We start from the raw sequence: 21,327 nt of genomic DNA on the forward strand, positions 1-21,327 counted from the left end.
CCATCCCCATGGCTCCTCCTGCAGGGTCCCCCAGGGCCTCCTTTGCCCCCATGAGCCCCCAAGGGAGGAGAAGCAGGTTTGCCCCAGGAGAAGGGGGAGGGCAGAAAAGGCCACCAAAAAGGGGTTTGGGTGGGAGGGGGCGGCGGGACTCCTTCTGGGCTTCCTTGGAGGTGTTTTGTGGCCGAATTGGGCCTGCTTTGAAGTCCTGCAAGAACTCTGGGTTCTGCCCCAGTGAAGGTGGGGATGAGGCAGCCCCATACGTTTAGGGAGATTGGGAGGGGCCTTCTCTCGGGGGTTAAGACAACCCAGTGGCTACCCCTCCCTCTGCCTGCCCCAAAGGTTGGGGGATGGGTGGGCTTCCCTGCGTCCGATGGCGGATGGATGGGGGGTGCTTCACCCACTGGTCACATTTGACCATCTCATGGTCAGCTGGAGAAAACTTCCTTCAGGCCAACGAGGTCAAGACCCCCCCCCAAGGTGACAATGTTTACAGGCAGCAGGGGGAGCTGCTCTTGGGCCCCATCCTGAAGCCACTGGGATTTGGTTGGGTCTCCATGTCCCAGCTGGGTGTTTGGATCCCCTGTAGCTTCACCCCTTTCTCCTCCTTGGAAGCCCCCCCTGTTTCTCCCGCAGGTGGGACGCCGCCCCTTCTAAAACGCTTCCAGCCCCCAAGTGCCCCCTGGAAGTCTGGGCGCTTCTTAGGGGCTTCCCAGAAATTGGGGGGCTCTACGAATTACAAATTGAAGAATAAAACGGAGCAAATAAAGAAAACATGTATTTATTATTTTATTTATTAATTAGATTTGTATGCCGTCCTTCTCCGAGGCCTCGGGGCGGCATACAAACGCAATGGACATTACTTTGCCGGTGGAAACGATCAGCTACGCAAAACGTCCAACAGGTTGACTGGACGCGGCGGTGGGGAATTCAAGCGACCCCCGCCCACAACCCCCGGGCGCTCAGAGCAGGGCCTCCCCTCCTCCGGAGTCCCCCGCCAGGGCAGGAGCGAGCCGCCACTCGGGCAGGGAGGCGCCGGCACCGCCCGGCAAGGCGCGGAGAGCCCCGGGCGCAGGTCACTCGGGCACAAGTCGCGGCAGGTCGGTGGCGGAGCAGTTTCGCGCCCGAGCAGCCGAGCCGCGCCCGGCGCCGTCCAGAGCCTCCTCGCTGGGCGGCCAGTCGGGACACGCGGGGACATGGGGGTCCGAAAGGCTCCCGCACGGTCCGTCCTCGGGGAAGGGGAGTGCGCGCCCAGCCGGGCCCCGGGGTTCCTCCGCCGCCGCGCTTCCCTGGAGACGCCTGCTGAGTGCAGCGAGCCGCTAGCGGGAGACTCCCGGCCGAGCCGCCTTGGCGTTTGGCGGCGGGGCGACAGGGTGGCCGGGCGAGGCGCAGCGAGGCCGGCTTCCCCGCTTCCCTCTGCCGCGGCCAGGTGAGGCGCGGCTGGCGCTAGGTGAGCCTCCCCCTGCCGAGCGCCACCCGAGCGGAGTCGGCGGAGGCAGGGCTGGCACGCTCCAGCGCCCGGCCCGCCTCGCCCCCCGCCGCCCCCGCCTCGAAGGGGAGGGGAGGAGGGGACGACCGCCGGCCGAGCACCGGCCGAGCTGCCTATATAAGCGCCGCCTGGGCTCAGCCCCGCAAACTGGCGCGCAGCGCGACGACTCCTCCTCCGACGGGGCCGCCAAACGGAGCGCCCGCCCGCCCCCAGCCGGCCCGCCCCCCGCCCAGCCCAGACGCTCCCAGGGCAGCCGCGCAAGTTGGACGGCGCGCCCGCGGAAGCCCGCTGCAGATCCGCGCCCGCTCTCGCCGCCTCCTGCGCCCCGTCTCCGGCTCTCCGGGTTGCAGCGCCGCGGCGGGCGAAGATCCGAGCGGGTCGCCTCCGCCAAGGGACCCCGAATTGCCCCGCGCTTCCCTCCGCCCGGTCATCCAAGCGGGAAGGGGCGCTCGCCTCTCCGTCCCAGCGCCCCGCTCTCCAATAATCCGTGCAGCGCCTCGCTCGCCTCCCCGTCTGGGTCCCGGAGTCGAATTCGGCCGGCCGCCTTCAATCCCTCCCGCTCGGCGCTTCCGACGGCTGCTGCTCCATCCCCGGCGCCCGAAGATGCTGCTGGCAGGTTTCGAACTGCTCTCCGCGCTGGCCACGGCCGCCGCCTGCCTGGCCTCGCTGACGCTCCTGCTGGCCGTCTCGCAGCAGCTGTGGCAGCTCCGCTGGGCCGCCACGCGCGACAAGAGCTGCAAGCTGCCCATCCCCAAGGGCACCATGGGCTTCCCGCTGGTGGGCGAGACCTTCCACTGGCTGCTCCAGGTAAGCGCCGCCGGGGAAGCCCCGGGCTGGGGGTCCGCGCGGCGGGGAGGGGAGGGCAGGCGCGACGGCGGCAGGCTGGCCGAGAGCCGGGCGCTCCTGGCGGGGGAAGGAGGCGGCGGCAGTCCCGGGTTACGCCCGGCCTCGAACCGCTTTGCAAGACTGGAAGCCGCCGCGGCTCCCGCGCCTTTCCTCGGCGTCTCCTGCCGGTGGGAGAGGCGCCGTGCGGAGCGAGGGAAGTGGGGAGGCTGGCCCCTTTCTAGGCTCCATCTAATAGGAGCTCGCGCGCAACCGTGCGACGGTTCGCCTCTTAGCCCTCGCCTGCGCTTTCGCCGTCCCTTCCCTTCCCCTTCCCTCCCCTCCCGGGCAAAGCGCAGCGCGGGATTCCCTCTCGGCTGCAGAGCCAGACCAGCGCTCCTGCCGCCCCCCCTCCACTCGGGGTTCAGCCCCACGCAGTTTGCGCCATAGCCACAGCCGCGAGCCTCCGTGTTCGGCGGGATGTCCTCGCGGCTTTCTTCCCTCCCCGCTCCGTCGCTCCTCTGCCGGGACCGCTATTTCCACCCCCTCCCCGCAACACACCCACCTACCCATCCCCGCGGGGCTCAGGCGAAGGGCTCGACTTCCTCCGGGTACCCCCGCCGCTCCGCTAGGAAGCCGAAGGAAAGCGCGAAGGCGATTCTACGGGGCGCCGGAGAGGTTATCCTTTCCTCCTCTGCAGCCCCCTCCTCACCAGTGAATTCTCTCTCCAAGAGAGCCAAGGACCCCCCTCCCAAGTCTGGAGGACCCCCCAGCATCTAAAGAGTTAAGCGCCGTCCCTCCATGGGACTCTTTTAAAAAGAAAATGTGTCCGATTTTTCACAAGGGGCGCCGAGCAAGGAGGGACTTTCTCTTTTTCCTCCAGGCTCCATCCAGGCATTTAAAAAAAAAAGTCTAGGTCTAAAAATAAATTTAAGGGGAAAAAAGTATAAATCGGAGTCCGCCGAAACCTCCCCACATAAAGGTGCCCTTTGTACGAGGATGGAAACATGGCACAAATAACTCTTTATTAATGCCCCTAAAAGCGCTTTTAATTATATTTACGCAGATCAAGACACCGGGTCACCTGAAGGGCTGAACTTCACAACTGGGCTTTTGTTTTGGTTTTTTTTAAAGCCCCCTCCCACCGATCCCAACCCCTGCTCGACCCCGACTCTCCGCCTCGGCTGAGACCCCGTGCCGGGAAAGCGGGGCGCCTCTTTGGCTGTCGAGGCGCGCGGAGCCTCCGCGGCGTTTCTCTTCCCAAAGGCGCGCGGGGGGGGGGATACCCTCCTCTTTCCAGCTCGGAAAATGGGGAGGGGGACCCCGCGGGAGGTCCAGGTGGCCCCGTCTCCTTCCCTCCCCGCCAGCGTCTGGGAAAGCGATCAGGTCTCGTCCCACGCTGAGCCGGGGATCCTTGGAGGGGGTTCACCCGGTTACTCGCCCTCCGTGGGAAGGACGAGTCGAGGGCGCTAAGGGGAGGCGGAGGAGGCTGGTTCACACACACCCCGGTCGTAATCTAAGAACTTGTATCCTTCCCACGGCTCCACGGGTGGGGTCTCTGGAGCCCGCCCTCCTTTGAGGGGATCCCGACTCTTTAGTTTGGGGGGCCGCGGTCTCCTCCCCTTCACCTGGCCATCTCTGGGCGCGAGAGGCGTTTTGTCGTCTCCCCCAATCCTTTCAGCGTCAGGGAACTTGCGAGGCGCCCATTAGGGAGGCTTCAGTTGGGGTGGTATAGATGGCCTTAGGGGGTCCCCTTTGCTCTAGCGTGCCGCCCTAGGCGCGAAGGAATGAGAAGACTCCGGCGCAGCAAAGCAGAAAGATTGCCCCCACCCCGCCGTGGGGTGGGGGTGTCTGTAAAAAGGGGCGCCCACTATTTGCATCCCTGATTTTGCCTGCGCTCCGACGACCCCAGACCAACCGCTGGCGATTTGCACGGGGAGGCTGAAGCCCACCCGGGCAGCGGAGGAAGCCCCCCACTTCCCCGCCGAGGGGAATCCGCCGCCCCCAGGCATCACGAGTTGCGCGAATTCCCAGTGGCACAACCCGGGGTGTGTTTGTGAGCCTTGGGCATCCGAGACTAAGTAACCAGAAGCGCTTTTGGGCAGGAGTTGAACTCGGCTCTCGGATTCCCCCCTGCGCTGGCGGCTCCTTTGCCCCGTTTGAAGGCTCGACCGCATCCACATAATTCGCTAGTAATAGCCGCTTTGAGTCCGTTTCGGAATGAGCGGCATATAAATTCAATAAATAAAGAACCTCTTTGGAGTCTCCAAAGTCTTTGCGTGAATGTGCGCGCAAGCGACCCTCCGACTCCCAGAGGCTGCCCGGCTTCCTTGGATCACGGCTGGCGCTTTTTGCGCCTTCTTCGGCTTCCCGGCAGCGTCGGCAGCGTGTGGGGAGGGTGGGGGGCTAAGACGGACCGAGACGCCCCCTCCTAGCAGAAGGAACCAAAGCCTCGGTTAAGGAAGGCGAAAGTCCCGCAGGGCGTTTCCCTCCCCACCCTCTTTGGCCCAAGAAATCCCACCCACCCAAAATCACCAGCAGAAACCCCGTTTTTCACGCGCCGGACTTCACTCCCGTGGTCAGGCGTTCCCCTTGCCTTTCCCGCACGGTTGAACATAGAAAATTAACGGCAGAAAAAGACCATCTAACCTTTAAAAGGTCCATTTAACCATTTCCATATCCCTATCGACGCGTGTGCGTGTGAACAGAAGGAAGCGGGCAAAAGATACGGGCCGAGCAGGCAAGGAGGGGTTGGGAGGGGGGGGGCAGGAGCCGGCCATTCCGAAGCTCTCCGTCCACCTTCAGCAGCCTCACCCGGCGCGTAAAAAGGCGGAGCGGCGACAGCCGGAGCTCTGCTGGCGACCCCGGACTCGGCGCCCACTTGCCCGCCTCGAGACTCCGTCGCCCGGCCGCGGGGGAGCTTCCAGGCTGAGCTGAGCCCTCCTTCCCCTTGCAGGGCCCCGGCTTCCAGTCCTCGCGGCGGGAGAGGTACGGCAACGTCTTCAAGACTCACCTGCTGGGCCGGCCGCTGATCCGCGTGACGGGCGCCGAGAACGTGCGCAAGATCCTGATGGGCGAGCACAGCCTGGTCAGCACCGAGTGGCCGCGCAGCACCCGCCTCCTCCTGGGGCCCAACACCGTGGCCAACTCCATCGGCGACGTCCACCGCCACAAGCGGAAGGTGAGCGCTGCTTTGCGCGCGGGGCTCGGGGCATCTCTGGAGCGGCTCTCCGAGGAATTGAAAGCGGCTGGGCCTCTGCGAGGGGGCGGCGCAGGGGGCTGCCTCGGCCGGAGAGCACTTAGCACCGCTCCGGGAACGGGCCGAGGAGGATGGGCTTTGGGGCCCCACGCACAGGTGGGCTGCTGAGGTGGACCGCTGACGCGTGCTCGCCCTCGTGGCTCTGAGTGCCGGCGGAGTCCAGCGCAATGCTGCTACTGCACCTGGGCAGGGAGCGAAATTGCGCGTGGACACGGTGGGCGCTCCCTATCCAGGTGCCGTGGCAGAATTGCGCTGGACTCCGCCGGCACTCAGAGCCACAGGGTCGAGCACGCGTCACCGGTCCACCTTAGCAGCCCACCTCTGGTCCCGGGCCTCGGGGGGTGAGCCGGGCGTCTCTCGAGGGCTCCTTGGGGAGGGCAAAGGGGTGGCCTTCCCCAGCGCCGTCGGCCTTTCCCTCCGGGGATACGGGGCGCGGTGTGTTTGTGTGTGGCTCGCGGCCGGCCGGGCGTCTGGTTCGCCTCGACCTCCCCGGCGGCGGCACGTGCCGAGGCTGAACTCTAGTAACCCCTGGGGGGGGGGGCAGGCGGCGTGCGGAGATGCTCAAGGATCGGAGCGGGGCTCTCTTGCCGGCCCGCGGCTGGAGGAGCGGCTCCCGCCGGAGAGTATGTGTGTTTGTGTATGCTTGTGTTTGCCAGAGAGCTGTAAAGAGAGGGGTGGTCGCACCATTCCAGGGGGAAAGGGCTCCTGCATCTCTAGGGTGCTGAGCGGGGAGGGGTGGGGTTCTTCCTTCCAGCATTCACAACTTCTGGAGGCAACTTCTGTTCCACCGATTAATTGTTCTGACTGTCAGGAAATTCCTCCTTAGTTAAATGCTGCTTCTCTCCTTGTTTAGTTTCCACCCATTGCTTCTTGTTCTTCCCTCAAGTGCTTTGGAGAATAGCTTGACTCCCTCTTCTTTGGGGCCACCCCTGTGATACTGGAAGGCTGCTCTCCTGTCTCCCCTGGTCCTTCTCTTCATCAAACTAGCCAGGCCCAATTCCTGCAACGGTTCTTCATAGGTTTTAGCCTCCATCCCCTCATCTTCTCAAACTGACCTGGGAGACATTTTGATGGGTGGTAGCTGGAAATTGAAAGGTGTCCTCTGGGACCTTTGGCCACTGACAGCTCGTTAAAAGGTGAAAACTTCTGAGACCCCCCCCCCCCGGAGTCTCTGTCTGAGCTGCTGTGATGGGTTGGGGTGTGTGTGTGCAGAAGATGCTCCACGGAACACAACTCTAGCTCATCCTTGAATTACGACCATCAGGTTCAGCGACTGTTCAAAGTTTTGCCTTCGCTGCCTGAAGGCTCCTCAACACCTGGTCCTCACAGTTATAGCGGCTGCAGCCTCCTTAGGGTCCCAGGTAGCTGCACCTTTATAGCTGCTGGGGGTCTTCAACTCCCTTGCCTGTGCCCCCCCCAACCCCATTTCAGCCATGCTGGCCGCTCTGCCTGGTGACCCTCTTCAGTGGCATCCTGGGGGCAGCGGTGCCACTTTAGAAGTGCTGTGGCTGCCCCACCACCTATCTGGCGCCGCCAGGACTATCTAGGAGGTGCAGCCCTGCAGGCTCCTTCAGCTAACTTCTAGCTGTAGTTCAGTGGTTCAAATCCCACCACCGTCTCAAGGTTGACTCAGCCTCAACCCCAATTGTTGGGGGCAAGAGGTTGATTCTGTGAATCACTTAGAGGGGGCTGGAAAAGCCATGTGAAGCAGGAGATAAGTCTAAATGCTATCTTTCCTTCCTTCCTTCCTTCTCTTTCCTCCCTTCCTTCTCTTCCTCCCTCCCTCCCTCCTTCTCTTCCTTCCATCCTTCCTTCTCCAAGAGCCAGGCTGGTGCAGTGGTTAGAGTGCAGCCCTGCAGGCTCCTTCAGCTAACTTCTAGCTGTAGTTCAGTGGTTCAAATCCCACCACCAGCTCCAGGTTGACTCAGCCTTCTGTCCTTCTGAGGGGGGGGGTCAAATGAGGACCCAGATTGTGGGGGGCAAGAGGCTGATTCCGCTCAGAGAGGGCTGGAAAAGCACAGTGAGGCGGTATATAAGTCTACATGCCATTGCTATAGGAGAGCCCTTATGTCAAGCCGCCGGAAGGCAAGAGATGGGGAGGAGACAGGTGGGTGGGGAGTTCGAGAGGAGGACGTCATTAACCTTTGGAAGAAAGGAGGCAGGGTCCTCACTTAATTACTAACTACGGGGACTGCAGGGTTTATTTGTTTACAGTATTTATATTTATGCGTCAAATTTGTCTGCTGCCTGTCTCGTCATGGGCCCTTTGCTAAAGTGAGGCAATCCTGCTTTGTGACTGCTTCACTGAGTGACGGAAGGCCTGATTGCCCCATTAATTGGGGGCGACTCCTCAAAACCTTCTGCAAGAACAGCCGGACCTCGACTTAGAACCACCTAAGATTTCTGTTGCTGAGCGAGACAGCAAGTGAATTGTGCTCCCGTTTTAAGACCCCTCCTAGCCTCAGTCGTTAGTCAGACGGTTGTTAAGAGAATCTGGCCCCTCCCCCCTTGACTTCGCTTGCCAGGTGGTCGCAAAAGGGCATCGCGTGACCCTGGGACGCCATCATAAATACGGGTCAGTCGCCGAGGGGTCTGAATTCTGATCACGGGATTGTGGAGATACTGCAACCACACTAAGCGTGAAAAATGCCCCCAAAGTCACTTTTTTTCAGTGTTGTAGCTTCAAATGTCCCCTAAGCAAATGGTTATTGTAGTATATTACTACCTGTAATTCAATTCCCCCCCTCATGTCACCTGAATCAGGTGTGTTGGCGGCTAATACACCCTGGAGGCCTTTATCCCACCTGGGGCTGATTTTGTGTCTGTCTAATGCTCTCTAATGCTGCCGGTCAGTTTGACGTCCCCTTTGACACCACACCTTGCATGGAGTCCGAATCCCCTGCAGGCAGCCAAACCGGAAAGGGCGAATGGCTTGGTCACTGGACGGGGGAAACCTGCTCTCTCCTCCCCCAGAAAAAAGCCCAGCGCCAGAGAGGATCCTCCGAGGCCTCCAGCCAATGCCCGGCACATCCGGCAGCCCAGACAGCAGCCGCGCAAGAATGCTCCTCTGGAGGGCAGGCGCAGAGCTGGGAAATATCCGGTGTTCATTCCAGGCTGCAGGCGAGTCGGAGCTGCCCTGCTGCCTCTCTACCTAGAATGACCTGGTAAAGACCCCCCCTTGCCCCCCCCGTGGGCAGTGGGTGCACCGTGACCCCCTGGCCGCTTTCCTTGAGAAGATCCGGAGGGTTTTTTTCCAAGGGAAGCAAAAGAGGTGAAGTTCATAGTTGTGAGCTGCCCTGAGTCATTTTTGGATTAGGCGGCCTACAAATCTAAATAACTTAGTATAAGTAAGTAAGCAAGCAAATAAGTAAGTAAGTAAGTAAGTAAGTAAGTAAGTAAGTAAGTAAGTAACTAACTAACTAACTAACTAACTAACTAACTAACTAACTAACTAACTAACTAACTAACTAACTATGTAATTAAGTAAGTAAGTAACTAACTAAGAAAGTAAGAAAGAAAGTAACTAAGTAAGTAACTAACTAACTATGTAACTAAGTAACTCCCCCGGGACGAGGCTGCTTGTGCTGTAGTCCAACTGTCCAGCCCAATGATTTTCAAGGCAGCCTTCAGGGGACGCAGCTGGGGAGACCTTCATTTCCTCTCCCCCGCCCACCGAGAGGGAGGGTCGTGGCAGGGTCTCCCTGGCTTTTGGATGGCCGGCGGGGGAGGGTGCTGGGTGTAGGGATTTCTCTCGAGGAAGCCCGCCAGTGTCACACACTCCTTTCGTGTGGGGAGCTTGCAGCCTTGAGTCGGCCGACCGTGGGAAAAGAGCCCTCTGTACATGGGCAGAGGCGCTCTTCTTCCTTTCACGCCGTCCCAAAGGGGCTTTTTGCAAGAGGTGGCAGCTGGACTGGCTGGTGTTTACTTGGAAGACGTGGCGCTTCTAATCCAAGAAACAAGATCCCGTCCAGAGTTGAAGAAGCTTCTGGGATGAGAAGTGAAAAGTCCTCAAAGAAAAACCAGGATGTCCAGCTGCCTCTTGTCCAGTGGAGGGAAAGAAAATGTATAATACTGTTTGGCAAGGCCACACTTGGAATCCTGCATTCAGTTTTGGTCTCCACAATGCGAAAAGGATGTTGAGACTCTAGAGAAAGTGCAGAGAAGAGCCACAAAGAGGACCAGGGGACTGGAGACTAAGACATCACGAAGAACAGATGCAAAAACTGGGCATGGCTGGTTTAATTAAAAGAAGGACCAGGGGGGACAGGAGAGTAATGTTCCAGTATCTCAGGGGTTGCCACAAAGAGGGAGTCAACCCATTCTCCAAAGCACCTGAAGGTAGAACAAGAAGCAATGGGTGGAAACTAAACAAGGAGAGACGCAACTTAGAACTAAGGAAGAATTTACTAACAGTTGGAACAATTAGCCGGTGGAACAGCTTGCCTCCAGAAGTTGTGAAGGCTCCAACACTGAGTGTTAAAACAGATGTTGGATAACCATCTGTCTGAAGTAGTGTAGGGTTTCCTGCCCAAGCAGGGGGTTGGACTAGAAGACCTCCAGGGCCCCTTCCCACTCTGTTGTGTTATAAAATCCCTTTGGGAGAACCAGGACTTGGAGGCTCCTGAGACTTTTTACACCGAGGTTGGAACTTGGAAGTCAAACTCTGGAAGAGGGGAACCCTCGTTGGCCCACCGTGCAAAGACTCCGGTGTGTGTGTGTGTGTGTGTGTGTGCGCGCGCGCGCGCACCCCTTCTGCTCCCCAGGACCCCCCTCCCCTTCTTCTTTTGTTTGAGGCCGCCCCCACCCGCAGAGCCCCGGGCCCCGTCTGCTGAAGCCGCCCCCGTTCGCGCTGGAGCCGGCAAACCCCCGGCGCTGTTATTTGACTAAACAAACCTTTTCGCAAAGAGGCGCCTCGTCTTGGAAAGGCAGCGAGGAGTCCAGGAAACCGGCATTTAGCCCCCACCTCCTCTGTGCGTGCGTGTGTGCGTGTAATTCCCACATTCACAGCTTGAAACCCCCCCCCCCCAGCCTCCCCGGGGAGCCCTTGCTCGCTTGCTGGCCGCTCTGCCTCCCCCTTCCAAGGCGTGCAGGGGGCCCCCCTCCGAATGCAGACCACCCCCCGCCGCAAGCCGGATGCCCCGCCTGACCTTGGCGCGTGCTCCCTGCCGCTGGAGCCGGAGGGAGGGAGGGGGAGGCTCCGTCCCGGCTCTGCACGTGGAAGTTAATGAAAAGTAAGCAAACACTCGTTTTCCGCCCGGCCCCTGGCAGGAGGGGAGGGGGGAGGCCGGCAGGGGAGCAGACCATCCGCGGCTCCCTTGGCAGGAGGGATGCTACCACTATTGACAGGCACCAAATGCAGAAGGATCTCGGCAGACTTGAACAATGGGCGCTGTCAAGCAAAATGAAAATCAGTGGGGGAAAAAACCAGGTCCTACATTTAGGCAAGAAAAACAAAATGGGAAGGTACAGTACAGGTGGTACATTGCTCAACCATAGTAACCGTGAGAGGGACCTTGGAGTCCTAGTGGACACCCATTGAAATAGGAGCCAGCTGTGAGCAGCAGCTGCCCAAAAAGCCAACACAGTTCCAGGCTGCATCAACAGAGGGACAGAATCAAGATCACACCAAGGGTTAAAACCACTTTTTAAGGCCACACTTGGAATCCTGCATCCAGTTTTGGTCACCATGACTGTCACTTGTTGCTTATATCCTAAGATATTTTATTAATATTGTTTCTTCATTGCTTATTTGACCCCTATGACCATCATTAAGTGTTGTATGACACGAATCTTGACAAATGGATCTTTTTCTTTTATGTACCCTGAGAGCATCTGCACCAAGACAAATTTCTCGTGTGTCCAATCACACTTGGCCAATAAAGAATTCTATTCTATTCTATGATGCAAAAAGGATGTTTGAGACTCTAGAAAAAGTGCAGAGAAGAGCAACAAAGAGGATGAGGGGACTGGAGGCTAAAACATACGAAGAACGGTTGCAGGAACTGGGTTTATGTCTAGTTTAATGTAAAGAAGGACCAGGGGAGACATGAGGGCAGCCTTCCAGTATCTCAGGGGTTGCCCCAAAGAAGAGGGAATCAAGCTATTCTCCAAAGCCCCTGAGGGTAGAACAAGAAGCAACGGGTGGAAACTAAACAAGGAGAGAAGCAACTTAGAACCAAGGAGACATTTCCTGACAGTCAGAACGGTTCATCAGTAGAACAGCTTGCCACCAGAAGTTGTGAACCCTCCCTCGCGCACATGTTGGATAACTATCTGTCTGAAGTGGTGTGGGGTTTCCTTCTAGAATTGATGGTGTTTCCTATTTGGGCATTGAGTCTTCGTAGAGGGGCGGCATACAAATCTAATAAAGTATTATTATTATTATTATTATTATTATTATTATTATTATTATTATTATTGAAATATCTGGACATGCTCACAAGGAAGTTAAAAAGGCAAAGAAGGGTTCTGAGCACTATAAAATACGGGCTGAATCCATTGTTTAAAAGGAAGGAATGATAAATGGAATTAAACAATAGGGATTCCATTTAGTAATTTATTTATTATTAATTGGATTTGTATGCTGCCCCTCTCACAATATAAATACAAATAAAGAATACCTATACAGTACTGTATTTCTTATTTATATTGTGAACTATAACATGAACAAACAAAAGTATAATGTATCTATATCCCCGATAATAACCTCTGACAGAAATGAGGTTGCAAATGGTCCAAATATTTGGTATATGTTTGTTTTTATGCCCATTGTGGGGGGCAAGAGGCACCGTGAGGGGCCTATAAGTCTCAATGCTAAATACTATTAATTTCTTTTCAAAGTGTCCAGTATTGGCGCAACCACAACTTCTGGAGGCAAGTTGTTCCACTGGCTCACATTTCTCGCTTTGCTCTGCTTTTCCTCGTGGGGTGGACGATGCTGCAGGAGTTTGGGATGGGGGGGAATGGAGTGAAGGTCAGGCCGACCCCTTCCTTCCTTCCTTCCTTCCTTCCTTCCTTCCTTCCTTCCTTCCTTCCTTCCTTCCTTCGTGACCCTGTGCTCCCCCGTCTGCCCTGCAGGTGTTCTCCAAATTATTCAGCCACGAAGCTCTGGAAAGTTACCTGCCCAAGATCCGGCAGGTGATCCAGGAGACCTTGCGAGCCTGGGGCCGGAACCCGGAGCCCATCAACGTCTACCACGAAGCCCAGAAGCTGACCTTCCACATGGCCATCCGCGTCCTTCTAGGCTTCCGAATCCCAGATGGGGAGCTGGGCCAGATGTTCGAAGTCTACCAGCAATTTGTGGAGAACGTCTTCTCCTTACCTGTGGACCTGCCCTTCAGCGGCTACCGTAAGGTGAGAAAGGGCTCGGTCAGGGCCGGCCAGAATCCCGGGTACCGTATTGTTCAGAGTATAAGACGCACCTGAGGTTTTGGGGAGAAAAAAAGGGGAAAGAATCTGCTCACCAGGTATTCGTCTGGCCAGCCTCCTTAGTCTGGTCAGTTTCAGCCCCTTATTTTATTCCCTGGTCAGGGCTTTAAAAAAACTTTATTCCGAGAGCGTAACAATGAAAGAGCTTGCGAGCCGGTAAGAGCTGGGAATGTCTAGCCACTGCCCTCCTGGGGGCCCTGCTGGGGATTTTGGGACCCGGAGACCCATCCCAGGCGTGGGGCTTGGGCGTGAGCTGACCCTGTGGCCGTCCTTTCCGCAGGGGATCCGTGCGAGGGAGACCCTGCAGAGGGGCCTGGAGAAAGCCATCCGGGAGAAGCTGCAGAACCCGCAAGGCAAAGACTACCTGGACGCCCTGGACCTCCTGATCGAGAGCGGCAAGGAGCACGGCAAGGAGCTGACCATGCAGGAGCTGAAGGTAGCCAGATGTGGGGCCAGATGCGGCACTGCTCTCTGTGGCCACTGGGGGCGCTAGGCTCGCTCTTTCTGCTCAACGCTGGGCCAGGATTCAGAGAATGGAATGGACAAGAAACAGAACTGAAGAGAATAGAAATATGGAATGGAATGGAATACAGAAAAGAGCAGAATATAATATAATATAATATAATATAATATAATATAATATAATATAATATAATATAATATAATAGAATAGAATAGAATAGAATAGAATAGAAATTAGAAAGGAACAGAACAGAACTATGGAATGGAATGGAATTAAATAGAACAGAGAACAAAACAGAACAGAACAGAATAGAAATATGGAATGGAATGGAATACAGAAAAGAGCAGAATATAATATAATATAATATAATATAATATAATATAATATAATATAATATAATATAATATAATAGAATAGAATAGAATAGAATAGAATAGAAATTAGAAAGGAACAGAACAGAACTATGGAATGGAATTAAATAGAACAGAGAACAAAACAACAGAATAGAGTAGAACAAAATAGAGAATGGAATAGAATACAGAATAGAATAGAGTAGAATAGAATAGAATTATGGAATGGAATGGAATACAGAAAAGAGCAGAATATAATATAATATAATAGAATAGAATAGAATAGAATAGAAATTAGAAAGGAACAGAACAGAACAGAATAGAGTAGAACAAAATAGAGAATGGAATAGAATACAGAATAGAATAGAGTAGAATAGAGTAGAAATATGGAATGGAATGGAATGGAATGGAATACAGAAAAGAGCAGAATATAATATAATAGAATATAATAGAATAGAATAGAATAGAAATTAGAAAGGAACAGAACAGAACAGAACTATGGAATGGAATGGAATTAAATAGAACAGAGAACAAAACAGAACAGAATAGAGTAGAACAAAATAGAGAATAGAATAGAATACAGAATAGAATAGAGTAGAATAGAATAGAATTATGGAATGGAATGGAAATAGAATATTGGAATGAAGGTAGAATAGGAGCTCACATGGCCTTTTTTCCGGCCTTAGGATGGCACCCTGGAGCTGATCTTCGCGGCCTACGCCACCACCGCCAGCGCCAGCACTTCCCTGGTCATGCAGCTGCTGAAGCACCCGGGGGTCCTGGAGAGGCTTCGGGAGGAGCTGAGGCACGGGGGCCTGCTGCACAACGGCTGCCTCTGCGAGGGGGCCCTCCAGCTGGAGACCGTCCACAGCCTCCAGTACCTGGACTGCGTCATCAAGGAGGTGCTCCGGCTCTTCACCCCCATTTCTGGAGGGTACCGGACGGTGCTGCAGACCTTCGAGCTGGACGTGAGTCGGGGGACCTCGCGTGGTGGAGCCCCCTCCCCTGGAGAGGCTCCGGGTCAGGGTTTCCCTGTCTTTGGCTGCCTGGAGAGGTGCGGACTTCGACTCCCAGAATTCCCCAGCAGCAAAGAACTCTGGGAGTCGAAGTCCGCACCTCTTAAAGGAGCCACGGGTGAGAAAGCTCTGTTTGTTTATCTATTTATTGGAGTCTGCAGAGAGGGGCGGCATACAAGTCTCATAAATTATATTATTATTATTATTATTATTATTATTATTATTATTATTATTATTATTATTATTATTATTATTATTATTATTATATGCGGCCCCCCTGAAGACTGAGGGCAGCTTACAACATATAAAAACAGCAGCTAAAACCAATTGATTAAAAGCTAAACAGTCTAAAATCCCCAATTATGCTAAAAACCAGTCTACCCATTTAAACAACAACTGTGCCATCCCCTGCTCTTACAAGACCCGCCTGTAGCAGCGTTCTGTAGAATAGCCCTCCCTGTTTTGTCTCTTGGTGCTGACGGTCCGTCTCTGGTCTCTCCAGGGCTTCCAGATCCCCAAAGGATGGAGCATCATGTACAGCATCCGGGACACTCACGACACGGCCCCCGTCTTCAAAGATGTGGACGCCTTCGACCCCGACCGCTTTGGCCGGGAGCGCAGCGAAGACAGAGACGGCCGTTTCCACTACCTGCCCTTCGGAGGAGGGATACGGACTTGCCTCGGCAAACACCTGGCCAAGCTCTTCCTCAAAGTGCTGGCCATCGAGCTGGCCAGCACCAGCCGGTTCGAACTGGCCACCCGGACCTTCCCTCCCATCACCCTGGTGCCCGTGGTCCACCCGGTCGATGGGCTCAAGGTCAAGTTCTTCGGACTCGATTCGAACCAGAACGAAATCTTGACAGAGAAAGAGGCCTTGTTGGGGGCCACTGTGTAGGGCGAGGGCTTCTCGGGGATGGCGAGGGTGGAAGAGACCGGAACGGAGAGACGGAAGGAAGGAGAGCTCAACCCACCACCGATGATGGAGGAAGGCTGACCTTGATGGACACCTGTCGCAAAGCCTTCTCCAGTGAATATGCCCAAAACTGTTGGGGGTGGGTGTTTTACGGAAGATTTCTCGTCCGCGGCTTCTGCTTGGTTTTGTGTTTGAACACCTGCGAGAAGCGAATTGTGTTGACCGTACTCAGCGCATGTATGTGTGTGTGTATATACACTTCCTTTCAAGTGTGAATCAGGCAGTGTCACCCCACCGTAGCCGGGAACTCGTCTTGTCTTTGCTACCCAAAATGCCGGAGGGAATCCCTCGGTGGCCCTGGGCACAAACCGACCTTGGGGGGCATCCGGGTGGGAAGGCGACCTCCCTGCGCGCATGCTTTTGGGGTCCGGCGTAACCACAACATCCAGGAGGAGGGAGGGGGGGTGAAGAAGACGGCTGGGGGAGCCCTGCTCTTTTGACAGGGCAGAAGACTCAACTGGGGAGGGGGTTTGGGGGCACATTTTGCAAAGCGAGGCCTGGAATCCTGCACAGCTGCCACCGTTTCTCTCCTTTCGGAAGCTGCCAAAAGGGAGTTTTCCCTCCAGCCTGGAAAACTCTGGAAAAATGAAAGGCCGGAGGATTCGGAGCTTCTTGGCTGGAGAAAGCTCTTGGGTCGTGGCTGCTTTCTCTGTGGTCCCCGGTTCCCGTCTCTCAGAGAAGACCACGCCCGGGCCACGATCCATTGGAGGCTGTCAGTTGCTGCTTTCCTGCAAGTCCCCCTCCTCAACGAGGCAGGCCTGGGGCTCCTTCGCCTTTGTGGCGTCTTCTCAGTCCCAAGACCGAAAGTTCTTCCTTTGCCACCAGTGGGTCCAGAAGGTTTTTGGGCAAGGGAACCTTATATCCAGCTGTCTCTGTCCCTGGCCAGACCTTGGTGCTCTCTTGAGCTGGGTTGTTTTCTTCTGGACATCTCATTACCCAACTAGGTAACGTCACCAGTGCTAATAGGGAGTGTGTGTGTGTGTGTGTGGGGGGGGAGTCTGTAAAGAATAATTCCAGGAGTCCAAGATAATAAAAGGGAAAACACTTTAATAATGATAATAATAATAATAATTTATTAGATTTGTATGCAGCCTCTCTCCGAAGACTCACAACATTTATTTCAAGCAAAATCAAATTAAGAAAGAACAATATGCATATCAAGACCAAAGAGATCACGGACATGTTCATGTGTCTCTAGGGTAATTGTTCAGTACAGAATAGAAACCTAGAAACCTAGAAGATTGACAGCAGAAAAAGACCTCCTGGTCCATCTAGTCTGCCCTTCTACTATTTCCTGTATTTTATCTTACGATGGATCTGTGTTTATCCCAGGCATGTTTAAATTCAGTTCCTGTGGATTCTTCCTTCCTTCCTTCCTTCCTTCCTTCCTTCCTTCCTTCCTTCCTTCCTTCCTTCCTTCTCTTTGTTTTCTTCACTTCCTTCCATCTTTCCTTCTCTTTGTTTTCTTCGTTCCTTCTTCCTTTCCTCCCTTCCTTCCTCATCCATAGAAACATAGAAGTCTGACAGCAGAAAAAGACCTCCTGGTCCATCTAGTCTGCCCTTATACTATTTCCTGTATTTTATCTTAGGGTGGATCTGTGTTTATCCCAGGCATGTTTCAATTCTGTTCCTGTGGATTGACCAACCACGTCTGCTGGACGTTTGTTCCAAGCATCTACTACTCTTTCAGTCAAATATTTCCTCCCGTTGCTTCTGATCTTTCCCCCAACTAACCTCAGATTGTGACCCCTTGTTCTTGTGTTCACCTTCCTATTGAAAACACTTCCCTCCTGAACTTTATTTAACCTTATAACTTGCAGAAATATAGCATTTTAATATATTTTTCACCCTCATATCCTCCCAGATTCCACACCCCTATTTTACTCCCATATTGGGGTGGCTCCAATTCAGCACTTCCACCGTCCATTGTCCATCCCCTTCTTTGGGGTATATCTCCCACAACATCTTGGGGCTTCCCAAAGTCCACTAATTTTTGACGTTCATGCCTTTATTGGTCCTACAATATTTCCACACTTCTTGTTTATTCTTTCTAAAGTTTCGAGGCAATTAGGGGCCGGGGTCTTATGACTTTTTCTTACAGAGCCTTCTCAGAAATGCTCTCTGCTAGCACTGGTGATGTGGCCCAGTTGGGTAAAAGGAAACATCTGCATGAAAGCAACCAGGGACTCCTAATTTCAACCCCCAGTTACAAATATTCTCCTTTATCGGACTGTCCATCTACATGCGTGCGTTTTATTTAGTCTGGGATAACTCCTCTTAATGTTACTGCAGAGAATTTGCAGAATGAAGCACTTTCGGGACCCAGAATCTGTATTTGTCTTGTGTTTCCCTTGATTGCTTAGCACAAGAGCCGTGGCGCCCTTGATACAAGAAACGTGGTGGGTTCGTGGTTTTTTTTGGTCTGAGTTTATAAACTATAAGTATTATTTTTGTTATTAAGTCAGAATGGATATTTAGTACATAACGTTGCTGTCTCCAATGTGTGTTATTTAGTAAAATATGAATGGTCCCATCGCTTGGCTTTTTGGCTTTCATCCTTTATGGCAAACTCGTCTGTAGAGAAAAAAAATTAAGCATGGAGCCACACCAGTGTGTGTGTGTGTGTGTGTGTGTGTTTGTGTGTATGTGCGCACAATCTCTTTTGTGCAAATTCCCTCCAGCAAAACCTTGTGCAGAGTTGGCCCTGGGCTACTTCCCATGAGTTGTGTTGAGTTTAATATGAAAATAAATAAGCACCTGTTGTGTGAGGATATATTTTGGTGCTGCGTGTCTTGTCTCCTGTGGCTTTTGATGTGTCTGTAATGCAGGGGTCAGCTCACCTTGACCAACCCCCCCCCTTTCCAGCCTCCCTCTTGGTGAGGAAAAGTCCCAGGTCTCGGCTCAGGGGCCGTCTGAAGAGTTCGCAAGTGGTCATCTTTGCACCTGTGATGGGGGAGGGGGTGGGCAGGGAAGCGTTGTGTGTTTTGTGGGGAAAAAAAATCCATGTGGCTGTTTTATAGATTTCCATCATCATTATCATCATCTTAATAATAAAAAAATGAACTTCACACCTTTTGTGTCAGTGGTTTTTGGATTTATAAGGGGGTTGGAGGCTAAAACATATACTGTATTTTTCGGAGTACAAGGCACACCTTAGTTTTGGGGGAGGAAAATAGGGAAAAGAATCTGCTTACCAGGTGGTCATCTGGCCTGCGTCCTTAGCCAGCACCTTATTTTGTCCCCTGGTTAGGGCTTTTTTAAAGAAAACTTTATTTGGAGAGAGTAACAATGAGAGAGCTTGCAAGTCAGTAAGAGCTGGGAACATCGTTAGCACCTGGAAAGAAACAGTCGGAGCAAGTAAAGCAGTAAAAAAAACCCTGCAAAGACTTAGGACTTGGAAAACATTCTTTGCAGAGAGTAACAACGAAAGAGCCTGCAAGCGGATAAGAGCTGGGAAGATTGTTAGCACCTGGTTAGGGCTGGAAAGAAACTTACTCGGAGCAAGTTAGAGAAATGAAAAAAACCCTGCAAAGTCTTAGGGCTTGGAAAACATTCTTCGGAGAGAGTAACAACGAAAGAGCCTGCAAGGTAAGAGCTGGGAAGATTGTTAGCAGCTAGTTAGGGCTGGGAAAAAAAGCTACATTCAGAGTATAAGACACACCCAAATTATCAGTCTCTTTTAGGGAGGAAAAAAGTGCGTCTTATACACCGAAAAATGTGGTAAATAATAAAGGCTGCAGGAACTGTTCCTGGCTAGTTTCATGACAAGAAGGACCAGGGGAGACATGATAACAGCCTTACGACATCTCAGGGGTTGCCACAAAGAAAAAGGAGTCAAGCTATTCTCCAAAGCCCCTGAGGGTAGAACAAGAAACAATGGGTGGAAACTAAGCAAGGAGAGAAGCCACTTAGAACTAAAGAGAAACATCCTAACAGTTAGAACAATTAACCAGTGGAACAGCTTGCCTCGAGAAATGAATGTGCCAACACTCTAAGTTTTTAAGAAGAGATTGGCTAACCATTTGTCTGAAGTGGTGTAGGGTTTCCTGCCTACAGGTGAAAATTGAAAGATAAGAATATTATGCAAAAGTTCATTTATTTCAGTAATGCAACTTAAAAGGAGAAACATAATATATGAGAGAGACTTATTACATGCAAGGCAAGCTGTGATTTGTCATAATTGTCATGATTATGGGATAGAGGGTCACCAGAAACGAATGCACCACATTTTTTTCTTCAACAATTATTTATTGAACACAATGAAACCTAACACACAAGAAAGGCCGCTGTTTCTTCTACACTCCCTATTTTTCCATGTAATCTCCGTCCCAGTCTGTGGCCTTCCTCCAGCGAGACATAGGGGTGTGTATGTCCTGTTGGTACAACTCCTTGTTCTGGTCACGAAGCCTTTTCTGCGCTGTGCGCATTGCCTCTTCGTCATACTCAAAGCGTCTTCCGCGACTGGCATCCTTTAGTGGCTCAAACAAGTGGAAGTCTGAGGGAGCAAGGTCAGGGCTGTATGGTGGATGGAGTAACACTGTCCAATCCGGTTTGTGTTGTGTTCCGAAGTCCTCAAACTTGTGTGAAGCTGACCGTTATGTTGAATCAACAAAGTGGCAAATGCATTTTAAGCTAAGCAAATTATGCATATCGTGGCAAAGGACCCATATTATACCTACCAAATGATGGGGACCAAGCTTTCCTCACTGTCAGGAAATTCCTCCTTAGTTCCATGTTGCTTCCCTCCTTGATTAGTTTCCATCCGTTGCTTCTTCTTGGGTCTTCCGGTGCTTCGGAGAAGAGCTTGACCCCCTCCTCTCTATGGCAGCCTCTCCTATATTGGAAGGGGGCTCTCATTTCCTCCCGCAAGGGGTTTTCTGAACTGGGCTTCTGTTATTGCTTGGGGATGAATCCGGCCTTCGTCCCCCAGACCTCCATCCAGGGCACAATTGGGCAGGGGAGCTGTGAGAATCCAGCGTTCCCGTCAGACGCAAGTTTTTTCCCAGGAAGACCGAGACCACCCAACACTTAGAAATGTGCGGAATGGAGAACGCTGGATTCAATTAAAACCCCCAATAATGCCACAACCACAGGCAAACAATGACATTAAAAGGCGCTCGTTTCTTCCCACAAAATTCCAGCCCAGCCCGGCCATCCTGGAAGATGCTTCTTCCAGAAGTAATAAAATTCCAGGCTCGGCTGTTGCCAGTTCCTGCTCAGATTGGATGCCCCCAAAGTCAGGAAGATTTATGTAGGACCAGGGAAGGGAATGTGGGTCACCCATCACCACATTGCTGCCCCATTGCAGGAGGTCAGCATTTCCCCTGGGCTGTGGCATCATTTGGAGTTAGAAACATTGAAGACTGACGGCAGAAAAAGACCTCCTGGTCCATCTAGTCTGCCCTTCTACTGTTTCCTATATTTTATCTCAGGATGGATCTATGTTTATCCCAGGCAGGTTTCAATTCAGTTCCTGTGGATTGACCAATCACGTCTGCCAGAAGTTTGTTCCAAGCATCTACTCCTCTTT

The 21,327-nt window shown here is 53.1% G+C and overlaps 1 protein-coding gene across 1 annotated transcript; it reads left to right on the forward strand.

The window, feature by feature from the left end:
* The first annotated feature begins 1,724 nt into the window (after positions 1-1,724).
* Positions 1,725-18,865, forward strand: CYP26B1 (cytochrome P450 family 26 subfamily B member 1). Its single transcript, XM_070756787.1, has 6 exons — positions 1,725-2,293; positions 5,265-5,489; positions 12,645-12,920; positions 13,276-13,431; positions 14,495-14,776; positions 15,327-18,865. The coding sequence occupies exons 1-6, from the start codon at positions 2,090-2,092 to the stop codon at positions 15,717-15,719; spliced, it is 1,536 nt and encodes a 511-aa protein (XP_070612888.1). The 5' UTR covers positions 1,725-2,089; the 3' UTR covers positions 15,720-18,865.
* Positions 18,866-21,327: the final 2,462 nt, after the last annotated feature.

Source organism: Erythrolamprus reginae, chromosome 7, assembly GCF_031021105.1.
Source record: "Erythrolamprus reginae isolate rEryReg1 chromosome 7, rEryReg1.hap1, whole genome shotgun sequence".
Classification (NCBI taxonomy): Eukaryota; Metazoa; Chordata; class Lepidosauria; order Squamata; family Dipsadidae; genus Erythrolamprus; species Erythrolamprus reginae.